Genomic DNA, 17,134 nt, shown 5'->3' on the forward strand with positions numbered 1-17,134 from the left:
GCCCAAAATACCCTCATTCGAATTCAATACGTACATACCCTTGCATTTGATACCCATAAAGCCATATGGGTGTTCTTTTTTTTTGCTTCCATTCAAAAAGGGCCTTAACTTCGAGCGCCATGTCCATGTCCAAAACATACGAAACTTTGAAGATATGAGAAAGTCAAATGGAAGGTTGTATAGAAAAGGTCAAGTTATATATATGTCAAGGTTTAGTCTTGATTTTGCTTAGTAGAATACTATGGGGAAATCTAGCGGACATGGGAATCGGGATCCCGTAACGGATCACAAGTTAAACAAGCCACAAATACATAGGAACTCATAATGTTTTGGGTGATAATTGAGGGGGGGGAGGAGGAAACAACTCAATGTTTTTTTGGGTAACACTTTTATTACTAGTGGGAAACCTCAAAGTGAGGTGAAAACCCACAAAGAATAAAGAGAAATATACAAGTGCCGATTAGGAGGAAACAACTCAAAATATGTAGGCCTCCCTCCTCTCGTTGCTTGGTTGTTTCATCCACAACACAAATGTCAGTGACCCCTCTAGCAAACAATTCGATTCACACTACCAATTATACCACATATTAAGTTGAATTTTGAAATTAAATTAGAGAAAGAGCATCATGGGCAAACTTTGGAATGAGCCATACACAATGACTTTTGTGTTCTTTCTTTCAATGTTGAACCTTTGCTTGGATAGTATTATGTCTTTACATACGGATGGAACTAAATATTGGTGCTTTTTGAGTGACGTTGAATTATTTACTTGATAAAGACTCAAGATTATCTTTTTAATGTATAGTTTCTGTGATTCAATTGGTAGCTATATAATTTTTATTTATTAAAGCATTTGAGATATTTATCATATTGAAAAGTTGCACAACGTTGGATTATGAATGGAATGGGCTTGCATTCCCCTATCACAAAAGATATTTCTGAAAATAAAGACAAGTGGAATGACTTTATGAGCATTCTATGAGAATTTATCATGTTGAAATGCTAAACATAGTGATCATTGATATTTTAGGTTCGTCTTTGTGGGCAAAAACAGGTGCTTTTGGTGAGATAGTTTTGGTAAAAAACTAATTTGAAGAAGCATTTTCAACTTCCGGTGGCGTTGGGGAAAGTTCGAACATTCGTTCTTTTAAGTTTTGAGATAATAAATTTCCTTAGTCAATTCGTCAAATATTGAACAGTGGGCCGACCACCTTACAACCACCTTTGAGAAGGTCCAAAACCCGTCACAACAGTGGGCCTAAGGACTTGTCACGACAATGGGTCAAGACTCAAGAGCCCTTGTCAAACAACTAATGATTGAGGAAATACTATAATTCATTCATTATAATGAATGTTGTAATGCATCCGTGGCCAGATTGTTAAATGCGAAACACCGTCCTTACAACCACCTACTACTAGAAGGTCCACGATTTCATCGCATCAATGGGTCACACAACTTGTGGGCAAACACTACAAACAAACAAAAGCTTCGGTTCTTACAATCATGGCAAGGTACAGACAAGCTAGTTTTCTAAGTCCTCCCATGTAATCACAAAAAATGTATAGGGTGGTTGAAAGACACAAAGTTTTCCAAAAAATATCTTCGAGTTAGTTGGACTTAAATTTCCAACCCTTTGGATTCCCCCCCTTGTTCAATTGACAATGATGCCGGGGGCGCTACAATCGCAACTTAAATGTCCAAGCCCTTGGAGAAAACGGTCTCTAGGGGCACTTTGGGAATTAGCCAAAAAGCCAACAGCTTCATGATAATACATAATGATTAATAGTAGTCATAATAATGATTACTACTACTATTACTGGTATTATCAATATTAAATAATGATTAATATTATCTATCATTCTAGTATTATTAACAGTGATAATGACTAATATGTACTAATAATAGTAGTAATATAGAAGTAATGACAAAAATAATAGTACTACTAAGACTACTAATTATAATTAGTAAATGAAATTAAGCCCTTTTGAGCTGCCCATTAGCATTGCGCCACGTGGCCGCCGCTTTTCTGCTCCCCGCCCCCTCCCTCGCGCAGGTCGGAGGAGGCAGAGAAGCTTCTTCCTCATCATCACGTTCCGACTGGAAATTTAGGGTTTCGAAATTAGGGTTCCCGCACTCGTTTCCGCCATCGCTCCCCCAGAACTGACCGATCTATATTTCTCATGTTTCATTTCTTCTTTTCTTCCTTCTTCCAAGAAATGTTTGATCTCTTTCTCTGTGTTAGAAATTAGGGTTCCCCCCCCCCCCCCCCCTATCCACTGTCCTCGTTCATTTTCCTGCTTCCGAGAACCATCTGATCTATTTCTGATTGTTGAAACTAGGATCCCATATTTATTTCCCCAGGGTTTCATTTCAAAGAATTTATCATCTCTACTCATACAAACATCTCTCTTCCTGAATTGCAGAAGTTTCCTGGCTTGCTTGTACTCTTCTGTGAAGCTCAGGGATTTTCAATTAGGTGATCTCTTCTTTCTCTGTGGAGTATGGTTCTCATGGTTTCTGGCTGAGAATAGATCGCCTCTCTTCAACAAAGGAAGAAACCTTATTTGAAAGTTTGTTGCCTTCCTTCCATTCATTTATGAAGCTGAAGGAGCAGCAATGAGCCGGCTTCTTATTATTTTGTGAAATTAGACTTGTGCAGAAGTTGCCTGAAATTCTTCACTGGAACAAATTCAACGAGTTTCTCGCTTCTTTCCTATCGACAATATGGTGTCTTTTGTTTGCTGTATCACCAAAGAGGAAGAGGAATAGGGAGAAGAATCATTCTAGAAACGTTTCTGCATATATTTCATTCGTTTGTGAAGCTAGAGAGCCACGGGGAGCTCGTTTCTTCTGTCTTTGGGAAACTAGGGGTTGGTGGATATCGACGTCAACAAAGAAGAAGCTTTGTGCAAACTTTGCCGTCTTTCCTTCACTCATTATCAAGCTAAGAGAGAAACTGAGTTTTTTTATCTTTATTGTTTAATGACTTCCTGGATGCTGGCGATATCTATTTGAAATAGTAGACGATGAGGTGGACACAGGTCGATTTGAAATGGTACATTTTTCACATCCTTTTCAAATTGTTTGTTTCACTTCTTTGTTGTAATCTATGGTGAACAAGCTTTTGTTGCTTCAATGTTTCCAATGGTTGACTTGTCTGATTGTGAAATTCTTGTTGTTTCTGTTTGAATTTTGCAGGTATGATGCCTTCTTTCTTGCCATGCTTGCAGTCAGTGCGTATCCTCTTTAGTAGTTATTCCAAACAATTCATATGACAATGATCTCCACAAGCCATTACAACACATTCATCACTGCGATTCTTTGCAAGAGTAACATAACTTACATGCAATAATATTTTCTTGTAGGGGAAAACATTCCTTTACTAATCAACCGATCTTTATTTTCATCCATGAAAGTATGAGAAAATTGACACAAATCTTAGGAATATAGTAGATGTGATTATTTCGGAATTTTATGTTTCCTTTGATAGTCCAACAAGTCTGAAAATTGACGTGGCTGCTATAAGGAGGGAGGAGGAGGGAGATTTGTAATAAAAACGTGTATCACACAGGTATGGGTGGTTACAAATCCACCCCTGCATTCATGAAAGATAAGTACACCAAGTGCCTCAACCCTTCAGCTTGGATCAGTGAAGATCAATCATTAACCAACTTGGTTTTGTTTGTAATCTCTGTGTCACTCTTTCGCCTGAAACACTGCTTTGTAAGCTTCTTTTGCACATAGTATACTGTGGATCTAAACTGCCATCCTGCTTGTTGTTACATTCATTACTGTTTCCTGAGACTTGTTTTCTTCACAATTTTTTAACCAATTCCCAAATTGATTGTTGGAATGTTTAATCATTTCTATCTATTGAAAATGTCTAATACTTCGAAAGATACACCCAATCTTAACCACAAAGTAGAATTGTCATTTCAATCAATTGGGAGAAATACAGCACCTGTACATATCCACTGCAGATTTGGATAATGGTAAGATACTGACCACTCCTTAATGCCTCACACTATAACAGATTTATAGAAATGATTAATTATCGAAAGCTTTCTTTCGCTTCATTGCAGGTAGATTATGCGACTATATTTGTTTTCCGCAGTCTTATGTTCATTGACAGTGGGCTTTCAGCAGGTTTGAGATTGTAAGTAAAGTAAAATGTCTCAAAGTACTTTGTTCTTATCTGTTTCTGTTCCTGTGACATGCTTATTGCCTATTTACCATTAGATTGCACAATGAAGCATGTCTGGATCCTAGTCACCAAATGTGACAAATTATGCAGACTCTTGTCTTGCAATTGAAAATAGCTTATTAAAATCATTTGAAAGGAAATGTCAAATGAAACCTATTAGAGACATGTAAGCAACCAAGTGTTTGGAAACAATTAGTGGAACTTCTGTTATCATTGAAGCAATTTTCTTGCTTGATATATCCTTGATATTAGAGGAGAATTAATGGTGTTCAAATTAAAGTAATGATCCATCACTCAAAGAAGTTGTGCACACCAAAAGATGACACATTCTGCTTACGAAATTTGATTAGTAAAATGCAATATGATCTAGCCTACTAATTTGGGATTTTAGCATTTAGCATTTTAGTTTTTCGTTGGATTTTGATTAATTAACTCATAACATTATGTCCTAACTTTCTGTCTTTAATTAGCATAGCATACATTTGGGATTTTAGCATTTTTAATTTTAGTTTTTCGTTGGATTTTGATTAATTTTCTCATAACATTATGTCTAACTTTCTGTCTTTAATTAGCATAGCATACATATGATTCAACCCAGAGGTCAATCCCTAACTTCCAAAAGGGATATTGTATTTCCAATATCTATTAGGAGAAAAGAAAAAGAGAAACTCTAATGGCCAAACAACTAGCTATGTATAAATTACTGTACCATAAAGAATCATGCATGGAGTGGAAAGGCCTCAGAGGGCTCACTTTTAGTATAGAAGAAGGATCTTGATCTAGTTCTAGATCTGAACCATGAGTGGATTAAATCTTTCCCATTTCTCTATTTATGCAGGCATAATGATAATTCACAAATGTCTATGAGATTCAAGGGAAGGGTTATAGTCTTATCATGCTTGGGGTTAGGTCTCTATCCATTCCTTTGGGCTTGGACAGTTATTGGCTGTATATGGTTCACCAATTCAAGAAACTGTGTGAGTAATGGAATGATTTCTCTGGCACAGTATTTTGACGTTTGCATTTCTCACATTCTATTATTGAGAAATTGACAGATTCCGGAAGGGCAAAAATGGGGCTTCTTGGTTTGGCTTATCTTCAGCTACAGTGCATTGATATGTATTGCATGCTTGTCAACAGGAAAGGTAATCTTTCAATATATGAATTTATGTGATGACTTGGCTATTATGTATCGAGGGGTTTTCTAATTCAATGTTCTGTATACAAAAACACCACATAAGGATGGCTATGACGTAAGATAATAGATTTTGGGCATCTTCATTTGCATGCCAATGAATTAAGACTGGTAGATTGGAGAACCACAAAACTTTAGCCCTTTTAATTTGCACATCATATCATTTATAAAGCCGAATTATAGGACATAGACAATACAGCCTCCATCCTTGGTGTCTGAAATTATGAGGTATAATATTAGAATTATTTGTGACAAACAGATAAGAATGAAAGCAGCATATTGAATCTACATGAAGACCTTACAGGAGTTTTAAATAATCATAACATAAGTGAGACTCAAAATAAATTTGGAGTTTGGAACTTAATTCATGCTCTCTTGTGATAGTGGCTGATTCGGCGCCAACTGCATCTTGAACAGGCATCACACGACTCTGAGTTCTCCAACTTGCAGGTAGAATTTCTATGTTTCTGGACACTTGCAATAGTTGCAGTTGCATTCAAAATAAAAATATGCGCACTCCTCTACAGGTCTTGGTAGATCTTATCAGAGCTCCAGAATGGGCAATTCAAAATGCCACGTCTCGTCAAGAAATACGAGGGGCATTGGATGCTGCAACATACCACCCTGCACATTTTTTGACACAAAGCCATGTTTGTGACATTCTTTTGTGATGGTTATTAAGATATTGTCTCCGGAGCTATTGCCTGATGGTAGTAGTCTATGCAAGTAATATACAAATTGTTTCTCATCCCGAATCTTTTCTTTCCAGAGGGATCTAATAGAAGGGTTGATTCAACAACTCCCTAAGTTCCAACTTAAGGCAGTACCTACAGATTGCAATGAATGCCCAATTTGCTTGGAAGAATTCTGCGCAGGAAGCGAGGTATTCAAATTTTCTGCATCTCTTTTTTGTTCTATTTGTATATCTTAGCTTACACTTGTCATTTTGAGAAATCTCTGTTCATATATCTGTTAAGATTTTTTGTGACAGGTGCGTGGTCTGCCCTGTGCCCACAATTTCCATGTTGATTGCATTGATGAATGGCTGAGGCTCAATATCAAATGCCCCCGTTGTCGGTGCTCAGTTTTTCCTAATCTCAATCTTTCTGCCCTTGAGAGTGGTAGCACTACACAACGAGCTCTTGGAATCGCAAATGTGTATTTCGGAACAAATGTTCCTATCCAGGTTCCTACTGGAGAGAGCTTACAAATTTCTCGCTATGTGAGGGCACCGATTAGTGAAAACAATCTCTTGCGACTCCAAGAGATACTTGGAACCATGAGAATGGAAAATGTATCATATCAAAGAAGCGAAAACTGATCCAAGGGAGTAGGCACAGACTAGATCAAGAGGTAGGTAGATCACAGGAAAGGCATTCTTCTTAGCCCTACTGTGCGTAGGACCACTCCTGAAACATCCCCGCATGACCAATTTCGACAATTGTTAATTAGATTGTTGAATAGTTTTATGGTAGCAAAAATGTATTAAAAATTGTTCATAGGCTTAGAAAATATACAAGCCATCATCACTTCGTAAATAGAACTACAAGATTGAAGCTCATGAGTTGTAATATTTGTTTTAAGCTCCAAAGAATGGGAAAATGATGTAAAGCCTTGCAGGAAGGGAGACATCATCAGAAACACAAAGAGCAACCTTGTGAAAAAACAAGTTGCACTAGATCAGAAGAAAGAAAGTGTCTTGAATATCTTCCTTCAATAAAGGAATGGAAATGTTTTACATGCATGAAGGTCTTGATTCGGAGCCTCAACTCCTGCATGCTGTAGTATGACATTTATTCAGAGTTCATGATTTCTTTTTTCATAACCTAAGATATTCGCATTCGTAATCATGATTTGACACATAGACCCATGTGCACGTTTTTTTCTCCTTTCTATATAGACATTTATCGGGATAATTAAATTGCATGGCCAAGTTAACAATCTAAAAATAGGTGAGATTTGTGGTTGCTTGTCTACCATCTGCCTAACATTTTAATATGGATATTGAGGAAGTTTGTTATGCGACCATTTTAGTTGCTTAAAGAACTTTATTGATTTTTGTTGATACTATATGCCTAACATTGTTATGCCAATTTTAGTTAGTTCAAGGATTTTACTGATGTTCATTGATATTGTATGTCTAACATTTGACTGTAGCAAGTGAGTTGTTTGTTAAGGCCTTTTAAATAGTTCAAGCATTTTACAGATTTGCATAAAATTTTAGAATCAACATTGTGCATGGCAGAGAAAGTAGCGCTTGACCAAGCCTTATCCGTCTTTTATCGAAGATTGATGAGGTCTACATAGAAGGTGGCATACTTCTCTCTAATGGGTTTATTAGCTAGAAATCTCAATATTGTACTTGACTTTCACACCTTTGTCGGGGATCGAACATGTGTCACCCGTGTGACAAACAAGAATACTCGCCACTATAATGAGTGTAATCTTTCCCTTGTGAACATTGGATATAGCCAGAAACTCTCTTACTTTGGTTTTCTTGAAAAAATTGGACTATAGCTCATTACATAGAAGACTTAAGATAAATCCTAAGTTAGGTTTTTGCAAATAGAAGCTTGGATTTTATTATTGGCACACAAAAGCTCGTGAGACCTGTCTTTTCCTTCAATATCCTTCCTATCCTACACTCTAATTGTTTGGTTTGTCATCAATAAAAAGGTAGTCATCATCTCCGCTCTCGAAGCACTCTAACTTTAACATCTCTCATTACCGATTTGATACTATTTATTTCTTGGTTTAATCGAGTATTGTCTAGTCTTGTGAGATAAATACATGTACTCAATTTTTGTTAGGAGTGCCTAGCACCTTGAAGAGAACACGTGCTGCAATGCGAGTATGGGCAATAATCTCAAATTTGGACTAACTTTTACGTCGTTGCAAGGATCAAACCCCGGTCACCTATGTGATGGGTGGGAATACTCATCACTATATTACTTTCAATGGTCATCTAATGCAATCTTTTCTATGTGAACATTTATTTAGTCAAAAACTCTTCTTTTGATTCTCCTTCCATGATTGAAGTTTAGCTCACTAAATAAGATACTTAGGATAAGTACCAAGTTACCTTTTTTCAAATACAAACTTGGATTTGGAATAAAAAAGCTTGTGAGATGTATGTCTTTTCCTTGAATATCCTTCCTATCCTATACTCTAATTGTTTGTATGGTCGTCAATAGAAAGGTAGTCATCATCAAAGGTAGTCATCATTTTCGCACTCGGAGCAATATAACTTTAATATCTCTCATTACCAATATGATTCTATATATTTCCTAGAGTGTTTGGTCTTGTGAGATAAATACATGTACTCAAAATTATGTTAGGAGTGCCTAGCACCTTAAAGAGAACATGTGTTGCAATGTGGGTATGGGCAACAATCTCAAATTTGGACTGACTTTTATGCAGTTGCAAAGATCGAACACAAGTCACTCATGTGATGAATACTTATCACTATACTACAACGATACATGCATACTTTGTTTTCAATAGCCATCTTATGCAATCTTTTCCATGAATGTTTATTTAGTCAAAAACTCTTCTTTTGATTCTTCTTGCATGATTGAAGTTTAGCTCACTAATAAGAGACTTAAGATAAGTACCAAGTTACCCTTTTGCAAATACAAGCTTGGATTTTATTGTTGAAACAAAAAAGCTCGTGAGACATGTATTTTCCTTGAATATCCTTCCTATCCTATACTCTAATTGTTTGTATTGTCGTCAATAGAAAGGTAGTCATCATCTTCGCTCTCGAAGCAATCTAACTTTAATATCTCTCATTACCAATTTGATTCTATATAATTCCTAGATCTGGTCTTGTGAGATAAATGCATGTACTCATATTCTGTTAGGGGTGCCTAGCACCTTGAAGAGAATATGTGGTACAATGCCAGTTTAAGCAACGATCTCAAATTTGTATTGACTTTTAAGCTATTGTAGGGGATTGAACCCGGGTCACCCATTTGACAAGCCGGAATAATCACCACTAAACAACAAGCCATGTGTACATTGGTTTCAATAATTATCTAATTCAAACTTTTCCATGTGAACATTTATTTAGTCAAAAACTTTTCTTTTTATTTTCCTTGCATGTTTAAAGTTTAGGTTGCTATATAAGAGACTTAAGAAAAGTACCACGTTATGTTTTTGCAAATACTAGCTTGGATTTTATTGTTGGAACAAAAAAACTTGTGAGACATGTCTTTTCCTTGAATATTCTTCCTATCCTACACTCTAATTGTTTGGATTGTTGTCAATAAAAAGGTAGTCATCATCTTTGTTCTCAAAGTAATATAGGTTTAACATTTCTCATTACCAATTTGTTTCTATTTATTTCCTCATTCAATATGAGATAAGTACATGTATTCAAAATTGTTAGGAGTGCATAGTATCTTTAAGAGAAATGAGGTTGAATGCAAGTATGAGCAACAAACTTTCTCGACGTTACCTCAATGAGTATCAAAAAATGAAGCATGTACTTCTCTCAATCATTTATCTATAGAATTCCCCTTCATGTTGATCTCTCAAACGAAATCCTTTACTATACTCAACACCCACTATCGACGCAATGTTAGAATCCTAGCCCTTCCAGAGTGGTATCTCACTGATGGCTCAGGCCCCTCCTAGCCCTTCCACCTAAGCTGCACAAGAAGAGCTCGAAGCCAATCCCAGGGATCAGTGAAGCTTCATAGAGTCTTTCTGTCCACGTGTGGGTAGTCCGCATCTTCACAGACATGTCTATTTCACCGAGTCGTGCTTGACATTTGTCGGAGAAAGCACACAAATGTTGAACTCAAAACATAAATAGAACTTCCTATTGTTGGCCATTACCGTTAGAGATTCCCTGATTTCCTGCTTCAAATCCAACACCAATTCCAACCTTTACTGAGTATGAATCTATGCTTGTTAAGGATCTATATTTCCTGGCCCAACCACCATCTTATGAAAGTATAGATGGGCAGGTACACAAGTTCACAAAATAACTCTTCCTACTTTAAGCAGTCAACTGATAATGCAACCATCATATTCTTATACAATGAAGATAGATCATTTGTAAGCTATTTTGAGTTGCCCATGGTTAAATTCGTTTTGAAATAACAAAGGTCACCTTCAAATAGCATGTGAAATAGCATAGGAAACGAAGGCTGTTGGACATAGCATAGAAAGAATACCTATGACAAAATTCAATCTAAAATAACGAAGGCTAGTTTCAAATGTGTATGGTAGAAAGCATACACGACCCAGAGTACGCCAGAAAAAGAATCCTTATTTTAAATCAAAATTAAAATTCCTGCGTTGTGCAAATTCCAATATATATGCACAGCAGATTCCAGCTTCCATTCTGAACAGAATTCAGAATTGTGTATAAAGAATCCTTATTTTAAATCAAAATTAAAATTCCTGTGTTGTGCAAATTCCAATATATATGCACAGTAGATTCCAGGTTCCATTCTGAACAGAATTCAGAATATTGTGTATTGTTCTAATTATACAAGCCATAAGAGAAAAGAATGTCATATGCTGCTTATCATATGGCATACATTGGCGTCCATTTTTTAACTAAAATAAAAGAAGGCAATGGGCAAGAATAACTTAAAACCATTCAGACATGAATAGAATCCACAACAGCAGAACTAGTCAATCACATATTTCAATATTAAAGGATATGCAAAAATTTAAGAAGCCAGTTCCAAGCAGAGCATTAAGTTGCTTTTAAGTACAGTAAATTAAAGAGATCTGTATGTGCTGACAATGATCTCTAAAACCATGCATTCACCATCCACTTCTGATATATATGATGTTCATCTGCTTCCCATGGGAGGCCTACTCCTTTCCATGACGTAGAATAACAGAGCTCTAAGCATCCAAAAATCTCCTGTTTAGCTGTGGCATGTAGATTTGATAAGGAAGACTAATGTCGAACTTCAACAATCAGGCACAAAACTTCACTTTGGCTTCGAACACTAACCAGTGATAGCTATATATAGAACATATATAGAGCTATCCATATATTACATTATAGATAGCTATCAACCAATATCCTGAAGAAATGAATAGATAAGTTTAAGACCACCTTCATCCACCGTAACCAAAAGGCCTTGTCTGTTAGAAACTGCTGCTGCTCTGAGACTACTCAAACAGCCGTGTATAACTGTTTCTGCGGATAACCATCCTCGTCAATTGTAACTGGCTTTTATATCCTAACACTAGAATCATTCTATAGATGTCACCTAGACAGCCACCCATACATAATAAACCTACAGACCACACAACCAAAAGACACTCATAAAAAACAGAAGGGAAAGCATGCAACAAAATTTCTAAGCACGATGTTATATATGAGCAGAGAGCAAAAATAAAATAAAGACACGATAGGCTTGGCTCTGCTGATCATGGCCCAACTTTTATCCAGCATCCTGCAAAGAGTGAAGGAGTCAATTAAATGATAAAATATAGGTGGAACAAATCTCTAGAATGAATTAATAATAATTACCTGTGGGTTTCAACTTCTAATGACTACTTTTAGACGGAGATGGTGAGCTGCTTCTGCTGCTAGGACTACTGCTTTCTCTTGGTCTACACACATTTTCATTATTGTTAAAATCCTATTCCAAAACTAAATTGAAGATTGTAAGAAAGCTTCGAACTACCTCCTGGGGCTCCTGCTTTTAGAGGACTTTCTAAGGGGTCGTGGAGACCTCTGCAAACAATATTAACAAATCTGCTTTACTCATAGGTCTAAAATATTAAAAATTTCAGAATTTCATATATTAAAGCTAATGATAAGGACCTTTCGAACTGGTGATGGTGATGAGTATGAACTTGATCTTCCACGCCGTCTAACTGGAGACCGTGCCCTATTCACCAGAAACCGAGTTAGTTTCCCTTCGTTATCAAAAAATATAAGGCATTCGATTTAGATGTCATGTACCTTCTGGGTGCTGAGCGAGAGCGAGACCTCAAAGGACGCCGAGGCGGAGATCTTGATCGTCTTCGGATAGGTGGTGACCTTCGAGGGGGAGAGCGCACACGTCTAGCTGGGGGCGGAGACCTTCATCACCAATTGAGAGTTAAATTAAAAAATATTCTTTGGGCATAATGTAAACTACAATGATAGGCCATAAGTTGTAGCACAGGAACAAATCTAAAGTGTGCAACCGATAAACTGTAAAGAACAAGTGGGTGTAAGTCAGTTGGTAAAGGGTTCAACCCAACCCATAAATACATCACTAGGTTTACACAGAGAAATAGCAAAATAGGTCAGTTATGAACCCAATGCTTGAGAATGACCCATCACGAACATAGGCCTGTCCATGTAAAAAGAAAACTGTAAAATAAAATATAGAAACAGTTACCTCCTTCGTAGCACAGGGGATCTTTGCCTCACTGGACTTCCTCTTCCTCGGCGGGGAGATCTACATGGCACAGGTATACTGATTCACTTACTTTTATCTACACAAGTAATACCGAAAACAAAAATCGATTTCAAAAGAAAAATTACCTGATAGGTGATCTCCGCCTTCTACGTGGTGGTGATGGGGATCTCCTCCTTGGAGAACTAGCAGGAGGATGACGGGCACCTTCAGGACCTCTCCGCCTTGGTGAAACCCCTCGTCGCCTCTCAGCAGATGGAGACCTCCGTCGTAGTGCTGGCGATGGTGACTTTCTACGTGGAGCTATAATTGAATGAACCAAAGCCAACTCAGTGCCAAGACATATACTTCGAGAAAATGTTCCCAGTGAGTGATTTTAAGCTATATATTTATCAACAGTACATATCATCATTGAAGTAACAGTCGTATCAATGCAGTTGTGCAAAAGCATTAAGTCTACACACTCCCAAAACTAGATTCAGTATAAATACATTTGAAGTATTCGGTCACAGAACCTGAAGCCCAGTAAGAGATACAAAGTCTAGTAAAAGATACTTCACAACCATTGAAGGCTATGCTTATGTAGTTGACACATCCCAAACAACACAATAAAAAACCCCTAGAATCCACAGACACGAAAAATTGGTCAACTATTCTGTAGATGGTTAGCCTACAAAGTCACAATACACTAGTAATGAATGGTACTAAAAATAGCATACATTCTCGACGTCGAGAAAGACCATCTTTCTCCCCTTCGCCTTGGTTAGTTGCTCTTCCACCTGAACTCTTTCTTGAGGGCAGTGGATCCTGTTTAGGAGGTGGTGATGGTTTCTTTGTAGGAAGAAGTCCAAACTTTATATTAATTATGTTGCCATCAATTTGGCCCTGCAACAGAAAAGTTATAATTCGATGGAGTTAATCACCCATTAGAATCCCTGAACAATTTTTCATGCCAAAAATAATAGGCATTATTCCATGCTCATCCATTAGAATACTTTGCAAGACTATCATCTACATACTTCATGAAGGTGGAGTTGAGCCTTTACAGCATCTGCCTTATTTTTGAAAAACACATATCCATATCCCCTAGGGAGTTGAACCTGAAATAAACCAGGAAATCACTGAATATTTGTGCGCAAAACAGATTGAAAATATGGTAACAAAAGGGCCCAAAAAATTACCTGTCTATCCATAGCAAGCTCTACCTTCACAATATCCCCATAATTACCTAGATACATAAAAAGCATAACATCATTGGCTTGCAAAACCAAAATTCTGTTAGGAGATAAAGAACAAGAATGTTCATATTTTATAAGCATTCATATGATGACTGCAGTAAATAAATATCGGATGCATTCATGTTCAGAGCTGCTCAGTAATGCATCAAAACGCAGATCATATATTTGTAGTTTTAAATACCCAATCCAAGTTTATTCTAATGTTAAGCAATCAGAATGATAAATGTTTTTAAATGCTATCCTGAAGTGTTTGTCTCGGTTAAGAAAACACGGTTTGGCATCAAACACAATTAAACATGTTCTTTGATGCCAGTCTCTACATAAATCTTTGAAATAGTTATAATTAGAATTTACTCTTGAGATTAAATGACTTAAACAAAATATTCTATTATGTAAATTTAATGTAACCTACCAAAAATCTCCTTCAGATGTGCATCATTAACATTCCTTGTCAAGTTGCTAACAATCAGAGTATCAGATTCGGGAGGTGGAGATGTCTCCTTTCTGAAAGAAATAAAATTTAGAGGGACGATGAAGGATTGGCATAGACATTGACAGGAAAGAGGTGAACTTCAATACCTTGTAGGAGAAGACCTTTTCTCCAGGGGGGGAGCAGGTGGAGGAGGAGGAGGAGTCCTTTCTTTTTTGGGAGGGCCAGCCTGATTACTGAAATTAAAGTAAGTGTAACACCAAACTCTAAGGTTATAAAAAAATAGATCAGAAGGGAACAATGTGGATCAAAATTTCAACAAACAAATGCCTGATATGTAAACAAAACAAGCAAAGAAGCAGAAAAAATTTGTAAATTTGTGGACGAATGAGCAAAAGAAAAGCACAAAAGCCTCACCAAAGTGATGGGGATATGTAAGAACATAGAGGAAGAGCAAGCAAAGAATCTTTCAAGAAAAGCAAAGCATGCACATTATTTCATTTATGCAGGGAACATATTCTGCAGGTTGGGTAAGATAATAAAATTGTAGTGAACAGAAAATCCTGGAATTCATGTTCGCATAAAATGAGTTGATGATGCAAACCAAACCAAAGGTCGAACAGGAAGAAAAAAAAGTAAAATATAGAAGCGACACAGGAAAACCTAAACAAAGCAATTGAATATATCTTTATCAAAGGGCAATATATATATGCAAAATGCAGATAAAGAGTAAAGTACAGCGGAGAAGAAAAAATGAAGGAAAATAGAAAAATGGAAAATTGCAGAAGAAAATGAAAATTGCAGAGGAAAAAGAGAAGATGGCGACGTGTAAGAAGAAATAATAAAAGAAATAGAAAACAAGAAGAAAAGCAATCTAGCCAACTCAGGACAATGTGAGCAAAAGAAAAGAAAGCAGGAGAATAGGATAGCAAAGACGATGAATAAAAAGCAAAAAATGGATAAAAAAACCTCCTCATAAACGCAGGCGAAAACGGAAGAAAGGAAAAAACGCCAAAGAGAGAAGCAGAAGACACCATTGGAAAAGAGCGCAAGTGATGTTCCAAGTGGAGCAATCGACAGGAGATGTAAGCAAGAAGATCGGAGAGACGAAGTCATATGTTAAAGAGGATCAATCATATATATGTTCGCACGTACCTTTTATTCCTCCTGTTCCGAGAGATGGGACTGCGGCTTCGGGAAGAATCAGAGGCGCTGGAGGAGAGAGAGCCAGAGCGAGAGCGAGAGCGAGAGCCAGAAGCAGAAGAGGATGCAGAGCTGGATCCTGAGTAGGAGGAAGACGGAGAGGCGGAGCCGGAGCCGGAGCCGGAAGCAGAGGGGGAGGGAGATCGTGCAGGTTTCGCCATCGCCAGAATCTCGCGACGAAGAATCGGGAGGAAGAGCAGACACAGGAAACCCTAAACCTGAGAAGCAAAGAAAGAAAAGAAAAGAAAAGAAAAGAAGGAAGTGTAAGGCAGGGTGAGTGATTATTGAGTTGTTTTATGAAGAGTATGTATTTCCGCCAAATACCCCTGGGATTTCTCTAAATTCCCAAAATACCCCCCAACTCCTTCTCATCCGGTTTCTATTGGGTAGTTGTTGTTTTGGATTGAATTTAAGTGAATTTTCCATCTCACACACCAAGTTACTTACGAAAGAATGCATACATACATACGCACGCTCCAATAACACTTCAGGGACCTTCGATAATCAAGCGTCTTGATTGAACCAAGCTTAGCATACTTCTGATCTGAACAAGAGCTGTTTGCAAGTTGTCATTGCTTCGTAGGGGACAAGTTACGGGCTTATCTCTTATCCCATACATCGTGTATCACTTCATTGCTAATGATCTTGGGAACTCTAAAATGTATGGGATCTTAACTTGTTACAACTTGTATAATAATTACATTGAATGTATCGATTAAGCACATTAGGGCTTTACCTTGCTCCTAGTAAATTATACATTGAGCCTCTATCATCCCTCAACCTCAACAATGGTCATCGATTCAAATCTTTGTTTTCACACACACATGTATCCGTGTATAAGTTAAATTACACGTATGCCATCACCTTGTCAACCCATTGGAACTTACCATCTTGCCATCCTTCAAATGACATTGTTGCCATCTCAACTTCATCTCTCTTTCTTCCATAATACTCAAGGGCTACATGATTCCCATGACCATATAGTAGAAGAATGAGACATGCTCCCTAACTTACAAATCAAGAATTGATATATTTGGGAAGCATCAAAGGCTTGAGTCTTCTCACACCTCCTTCAGCAGTGTAATATAATCGAGATGATGCATCTCACATGGGTTTTTGAGGCGGATCAACATCGCCAATTTCTTTCCTTATTGCTTTTGGTCTCTTATGTAGGGTTTGTTCATTTCTATTTTTCTCAAATAAGTGATCAAGTCACAAAAATGTGTATCATTTTTGTCTCATAGACCACATTGCCCTCTTTAGAGAAGTTAGGGGATCCATGAAAATTGGAGGTAAAATTGTTATTTGTGAAAAAAGAAAACTTTTCAACACAAGCTTCTCAAATCATGGTTAGCATACTTGTAAATGTAGTACTAGTAGCAAATCTTGACTTTTATGATGTCAAAATTGCAACAACTAAAGTCCACATAAGATCTTTTGGATTTCAAGGAATAACATAATCATGTGCATAAAGTGAT

At 37.1% G+C, this 17,134-nt stretch overlaps 2 protein-coding genes across 4 annotated transcripts; one reads left to right on the forward strand and one right to left on the reverse strand.

Moving 5' to 3' along the window:
* Nucleotides 1-2,091: 2,091 nt before the first annotated feature.
* SIS3 (SUGAR-INSENSITIVE 3) lies at nucleotides 2,092-7,230 on the forward strand. 2 transcript variants are annotated; one of them, XM_087333189.1, is made up of 10 exons: nucleotides 2,092-3,056; nucleotides 3,200-3,238; nucleotides 3,927-3,993; nucleotides 4,084-4,157; nucleotides 5,044-5,182; nucleotides 5,261-5,350; nucleotides 5,785-5,850; nucleotides 5,928-6,050; nucleotides 6,170-6,283; nucleotides 6,378-6,588. In XM_087333189.1, exons 1-10 carry the CDS (start codon nucleotides 3,028-3,030, stop codon nucleotides 6,447-6,449), a joined length of 813 nt encoding a protein of 270 aa, XP_087189315.1. In that variant the 5' UTR covers nucleotides 2,092-3,027; the 3' UTR covers nucleotides 6,450-6,588. The 2 variants fall into 2 exon arrangements, with proteins under 2 accessions (XP_087189315.1, XP_087189314.1); XM_087333188.1 differs by having other exon boundaries at nucleotides 2,094-3,056; nucleotides 6,392-7,230.
* A 3,816-nt stretch (nucleotides 7,231-11,046) lies between these two features.
* SR45 (arginine/serine-rich 45) lies at nucleotides 11,047-15,908 on the reverse strand. Of its 2 annotated transcripts, XR_015531296.1 has the most exons (14): nucleotides 15,609-15,908; nucleotides 14,603-14,689; nucleotides 14,436-14,527; nucleotides 13,967-14,013; nucleotides 13,805-13,885; nucleotides 13,505-13,670; nucleotides 12,914-13,088; nucleotides 12,768-12,827; nucleotides 12,344-12,463; nucleotides 12,203-12,269; nucleotides 12,063-12,112; nucleotides 11,906-11,988; nucleotides 11,486-11,828; nucleotides 11,047-11,295 (listed from the first exon to the last, which is right to left on the reverse strand). XR_015531296.1 is itself a non-coding variant. In XM_087333347.1 (13 exons), exons 1-12 carry the CDS (start codon nucleotides 15,815-15,817, stop codon nucleotides 11,922-11,924), a joined length of 1,221 nt encoding a protein of 406 aa, XP_087189473.1. In that variant the 5' UTR covers nucleotides 15,818-15,908; the 3' UTR covers nucleotides 11,047-11,828; nucleotides 11,906-11,921. The 2 variants fall into 2 exon arrangements, 1 of the variants encoding a protein (XP_087189473.1); XM_087333347.1 differs by having other exon boundaries at nucleotides 11,047-11,828.
* Between the last annotated feature and the right edge of the window lie 1,226 nt (nucleotides 15,909-17,134).

The sequence above is a fragment of the Azolla caroliniana genome, unplaced genomic scaffold, assembly GCF_043228905.1.
Source record: "Azolla caroliniana isolate FFs.n. ecotype wild unplaced genomic scaffold, voAzoCaro1.0.p SCAF_17, whole genome shotgun sequence".
Classification (NCBI taxonomy): Eukaryota; Viridiplantae; Streptophyta; class Polypodiopsida; order Salviniales; family Salviniaceae; genus Azolla; species Azolla caroliniana.